Below are 6297 nucleotides of genomic sequence, written 5' to 3'. Positions count from 1 at the left end.
GTACAGGGAGCCCTAGGTAGACCAGTGGCTTTACCTTCCAGATTGAGTCTGATTGCTTCAGATTTGGACCCCTGACCCAAGTATAGCCAGTACCTAGATATGCCAGGGAACCTAATGATGGCCTGACAACAATGACAGATGTGTAATCAGATACACCCTAGAAAATTTTGAATTGAGGGAAATAAATCAAATCACACACGCCAGTATGTGTTCAAATATAAAATAGAAAGAAGTCATGAGATACAGTCAAGGTCCAGAATGGTAGAGTTAGTTGTATTTATGATGAAGTAGGAGTTACGTATAAGCAGAAACAAAGTATTTTTTTTCAACCATATATGGTGAGAGAAGGAAAAGTAGGTGTGCAGGGAGAGGTTGACTCATAATATTGGATGAGCATTAGAAGAGATTCCACAAATTATGGCTGTTGAGCTCTGTCTATAGAGTTTCCTTTTACTCAGCTGGCTTCAGCTTTTATTTTTGGATTTCATGACAGTGTTTCTTCTTTATCATTTCACGTGCATTCCGCAGGTCCCTTCGTACATTAGATGACTAAAATGTGAATCAGTCCCTTTCAACCAAAAAAGTCTAAACGAAAGTTGAGCTATAACTTGAATATTTTGTGAAGGAAAAGAATGTCTTTTAAATGCCTTAAAATTTTTCTCCCAAGAAAGACTTTACATTGACATGAATATATTTTTAAGGCTTCCATTAGTAGCATTAATATTCTGTGATGTTGTGGACCACAAACCCTAGTCAGTAAACAAGTTACATCACAATCGCCTACATGGTTACTATATAGATTTTTGGGCTCCATCCCCAGAGACTATAGTCAGCAAGTCTAGGATAAGCCTGGAAATCCACAATTTAAAAATAGTCACCAGGCAACTTTGATGCACAGTTATGTTTAGAAAAAAATTAGGAATTTAGATTTAGAAGGCCTGATTTGGGTCTAGATAAGCAACCTATTCTTTTGTCTTTCCAAGTTTAGATTTCCTCATATTTACTACAGATAATAATACTCTCTACCGGATTGAGACAATCAGTGAGATAATATACACCAAAAGTAAAGCAATTTTGGAATAAAAGTTTAATTACCCGATTACTGGAATTCCTTATAAATGCATTGGTGCCTTTTCATATAGACTTGATGAAATCCTGAAATGCGTGCCATGCCACAGCCCCAACCCAAGGAATTCCCAGCCCATGGCATCATTACAAGTTTCCCATGCCAATAGGCTCATTCCAAGGGCTCCCATGCCCATAGACCTATGTTAAGGAATTCTCGCGCCAAAATTTTTCAAGGCATTAGTACCAATTAGGTTACTATAAATAGTGATAATAATGATAATAACAAGAGTATAAATAGTAATAATAACAAAAGATTCTCCTTTTTCTTTAATTGTACATTTTTATTTCATTTTTTGTTTGAGCGCTCTCCTTTTCATTTTCTTCAGTAATATAAACCTTACTTTCAACTCTACTGTTCTCTTTGTTAATGGAAATACAAATTAATGATACATGAATGGTTAAAAACAAAATTGCAGGGGCACCTGGGTGTCTCAATTAGTAAAGCATCCGACTGTGGCTCAGGTTGTGATCTCATGGTTCATGATTGTGAGCCCTGCATCAAGCTCTGTGCTGACAGCTGAGAGCCTGGAGCCTGCTTCAGATCCTGTGTCTCCCTTTCTCTCTGTCCCTCCTCCGTTTGCACTCTGTCTGTCTCTCAAAAATAAGTAAATAAACATTAAAAAAATTAAAAACAAGAAACAAAATTACATCCATAAAATGAAACATTATGAAGTTGTTGCAAATGCAAAATTTCACACATGTAATTTACATCAAAATATAGCATAAAGTATATATACAGCACAATCTCCATAATGTCATAAATTACATCACATACATGTATAGTGGTATTTGCATATGTATGTACATGAGTGTCAAATGCTGAAAGAATGTATATGAAAATTTGACATGGGATTCTATCAGGTTCACTCCTTACATTTCTTATTTTTCCAATTTTCTACATTAACTATGTATTATTTTACAAGTTAAAAAACAATTATTAAAATTATTTTTAAATTAAAAAAATAAATGAACATAGTAGAGGATATAAGTGGCCCAATGGTATCAGACCTCAATAAGGAAATATCTGTCATGACTACCTATGTAATTCAGGCACTGGCACTAGTGAGACTTTCAGCTTGGCCTTAGAACAAGGGGCCATGGGGCTTCTCCAGGATGATGCACAGGTCGTTGAATAACCTAAGGAGTAGGTTCCAGTTACGCAATTGTCCTGAACTCAGGCTGTAAACATAGTGAATCCAGTTTTTCCCAGGGGACAGTCTGGTTTTACCTGACTCATAACGAGTGAGCCTGGCATGGTAATTTCCTGGAGTCAAGTGATATTAAATTGTAAATTGGGGGACCTGTGTTCAGATCACTTCAGACTATTAGCAAACCAAATATGAGATAAATATAAAAAATGAAGGATTTGACCAAATAATAGAATAATTCAGAGATTTTGAAATATTTTTAAGTTGACTGTTTAAGAACATAATACAGAAAGGTCATAGGATATCATTGATTATAGGTTGAACATTGATTGTTTTTTTGTTTTTTTGTTTTTTTTTTTTAATTTTTTTTTTCAACGTTCATTTATTTTTGGGACAGAGAGAGACAGAGCATGAACAGGGGAGGGGCAGAGAGAGAGGGAGACACAGAATCGGAAACAGGCTCCAGGCTCTGAGCCATCAGCCCAGAGCCTGACGCGGGGCTCGAACTCACGGACCGCGAGATCGTGACCTGGCTGAAGTCGGACGCTTAACCGACTGCGCCACCCAGGCGCCCCGAACATTGATTGTTTTTTATCATAAATTTCAAGATCTAAAGTTCTATAAGTAAGAATGGAAAGAAAACCAAATAAGAGAACACTGGCTTTAGAGACATAAGAACCACATTTGAGTTCCAATTTCACCAGTGAGTATAGCTGATGGACTTTAGGTATGTGTAACGACCTCTTCAAACCTTACTTCTGCATGCAGAAATTGAGATAATTGCACTGCCTATTTTACACAATGTTCTGAGAATGAAGCAAACGATTGTGTGTAAAAATATTTTATAACGTTAAAAAAATCCATGTACACACACATCTAGGTTTTTTTGTTTGTTTGTTTTCATCCTTGCAACTTCTAAGTCACCTAATCACAGTTTATTTACAAATAAAAGTAACTACAATTCTTTTTATTTGTTTGTTTAGGTGTCAGTGAGGGTTTCACAAATTCAAAATAGGTATTGTGAGATGTAAAATATGACAAAAATTATTTTTCTTTCCTAAAGCAAGACTATTTAAGATCTTTATAGAGCAGAATCCACTCAACTCTACCAACATGTTTCAAAACTTTTACCTTAGATCTTCAAGTCTTTTGCTGATGCCATACCCTGGGCAATATTTCCAGCTGGAAGAAATTGACGCACCAGTTAAGGGGTGCTAAACATCAGCTAAACATTTTCCTACCAAGACTTCAATGTCAACAACCTCACTCCTATTCTCTCTGGGCAGGAGTTTAACACTTCAAGGGATGAGAAAATATTTCTTCATCTTGTAAGAGATGGAGACCATGGACTGTATGTGTATATGCACATAAATGCTAGCTCTATTTGCATCTTCTCATTTACCAACTTGAACTAGTAACTGATATCAAAAGCAAAGTTAGACTTTTATCTGCATATCTGGGTTCATTGCCATGACATACAGAAACTTTCAATATATAATTTGAATTTTAACAATAGTTACACTAATGATGCTCTTTGAAAAATAGTTATGTTTAACCAAATAGACAAATTGGTTATACTGTTACACGTCTTAGCCTAAATCAATGTGATTTTGCTCATCTAAAACAGAAGATTCTCAGTGACCTGAGTAAACAGATAACAGAACTACATTGGTTAACCAAATGAAGTCTTTTTACTTCTCTGATTTTTTTTTTATACAACTGCCACTCTACTGCAAATGTTAATTATTTGAATGTATTAGTATCATAATACTTATATATTTTATGTATATATGTATTCATATATGTTTTAAGTATACAGTCCCTGGGGAAAAAATATCCTATCCATCCAACATCAAAATTAATGCTTCACATGTCCTGGGGGTAGAAGAGGAGAAGGAAATTGCCAGAAAGAGAGCACACAAAATACATAAGTAAACAAAAACAAAATATAAGTCTATCGAATCCACGTCAAACAAATACACAATATTTAACATTGCTTCTGCTCTTCATTGAACCTTTCTTCTTTTTCAGGATTGTTTGTATTTCATTGATTCTTTTTGAGGCAGAGAAGTCTCCTGAATGGTTGTTGGAATTTAGAATTATTCAATATGATTATAACTGAATGTCCAGAGGGAAATGCTGCCATTATGTCCTTTACCACAAAGAAGCACTGACTTCCATAAGGAATACTGAATGTCATATTGGCCATGAAGGCAGCAAAATAAGAAATAAAGAAGCAAAAGAATGTTATCACTGTTTTTAATGCATTTATATGGGCTTCTGTGCTGGCATTTCTAACACCATGAGATCTGTTTTGCATCCGATGAGTGTGCCTACAGAGAGAAATGAATAACATAAAAGTACACATCACAAATATGGCTAGTGGAAATAGTAATGCCAAGTTGACAAGAAGCACTCCATTAATTGGCCTTATCTTGAGTTCAGTCTTCTTCAGCGTGGCATTCTTGAGGAAATCATTATTGTTCATGTTTTTAGGGTAACGTACATCCATACACACAGCGGCAATGCTCATGGAGGCCAGCAGGCTTCCCAGAAGCAGCCAAGGCATTAACTTTGAGATCCTGAATTTCAGCCAAAGAAAATAGGATTGAGTGAAGCCTGATATCTTGAGGCAGTAAAACACAGAAAGGCAGGTGGCAAACCAAAGACTGACAGAGCTAAAAAACATCCAAAAGAACAACATTGCCGCACCATAAATTTTTACCCTATAAAAGAGTGGAAAGAACACAGAGAAAAAACTTTGTACCATTAACACCATCAACAAACCAAATCTCGATATCCCTATACATATGCAAAGGAGTTGCATTGGTGTTAGCTTTCTGCTTTTGATCAATTCTTTACCGTTGATGATTACAAGAAATCCATTTACTGTAATCCCTGTGATAAATTCTGCTGACATGATGATAAGGTGAGGAATCGCTGACAAAGAGGAGGCCATGTTCCCTACCATAAATCTTAGCTTTTTCTTGTGGAGGTGTTAAATACCTCCACCGGATGATCTTGCAGATAGGAACATAGAGCACTGAGAAATCTGACCTTCTGCCAATTCCTGGATCATAAGTAGACTCTTGCACTAGATTTTTACCGGAAGGAAGAAAATCAGAGGGACTACTTTTTGAATCTGGTGCTCTTCACAAGAAACTGCGAATGCAAATCCAAAAATTTGAATGAAGGTTGGGTCTTCCAATTACATCCTAGGGAAAAATGCCATATTGGCATTCATCAGTTCTCATTCGTTTTCAATTTTGCTGAAAAATATGATTATAAATATATTTTATTTAGCTTACTATTATTTCCTTTTTGCCTTTTATTTTTTCCTAATGACAAATAATACATCCTCAAGACAGACAACTATTTTTAGTATTGCCACAAGTATCCAACCTCAGACGTGCCTCTTTCCCCAATACACTTTTTTTTCCTAATAATAATTCTAAGACACTTTAAGAAATGTCCTCCTCCCCACCCCCTACTCCCCCCACCCCACAAAGGCAATTTCTTCTCTAGACTTGAAAATTATTTCCTGAAATGAAGAATCCTTCATTCCCTTAAATGATCTCTCATATTTTTAAAGTTTTATTTGTAGAATTCTGACCCGAGCTTCAGCAAACTGCAGTCATAAAAGTAGTGCATAACCAGGATAAAATTCTCATGCTGATGTCATCTAATGCTCCTGTTAAAGAGTATCATTTGAAAAGGTTATTGAATCTATTATTACAAAGAGATGTTCACATAATCTTACTGAATCATAAATACATTACATGTGCTAAATCCCAAAAACCAAAGCAAAAAAAAAAAAACCCCAATTTGATTAAATAATTGGCAGAAGGTCTGGATAGACATTTTTCTAAAGAAGACATATAGATGAGCAAATCATTAATTATCAGGGAAATGCAAATAAAAACCGCAATGAGATATCTCATCTGTTAGGATGGCTGCTATCTAAATGACAAGAAATGACAAGGGCTGGCAAAGTTGTGGAACAAAGGGAACCCTTATTCAC

The 6297-nt window shown here is 35.6% G+C and overlaps 1 protein-coding gene across 1 annotated transcript; it reads right to left on the bottom strand.

Moving 5' to 3' along the window:
* Positions 1 to 4320: 4320 nt before the first annotated feature.
* Positions 4321 to 5235, bottom strand: LOC123607648 (taste receptor type 2 member 7-like). Its single transcript, XM_045497091.1, has one exon. The coding sequence runs from the start codon at positions 5233 to 5235 to the stop codon at positions 4321 to 4323; it is 915 nt and encodes a 304-aa protein (XP_045353047.1).
* Positions 5236 to 6297: the final 1062 nt, after the last annotated feature.

This window comes from Leopardus geoffroyi, chromosome A2, assembly GCF_018350155.1.
Source record: "Leopardus geoffroyi isolate Oge1 chromosome A2, O.geoffroyi_Oge1_pat1.0, whole genome shotgun sequence".
Classification (NCBI taxonomy): domain Eukaryota; kingdom Metazoa; phylum Chordata; class Mammalia; order Carnivora; family Felidae; genus Leopardus; species Leopardus geoffroyi.
The sequence above is the reverse complement of the archived record's forward strand: the minus strand, read 5'-3'. Positions and strand labels throughout refer to the sequence as shown.

Coding starts and splice junctions, on each gene's coding strand:
- LOC123607648 (XM_045497091.1), bottom strand. CDS start 5,235: ATGGCCTCCTCTTTGTCAGCGATTCCTCACCTTATCATCATGTCAGCA.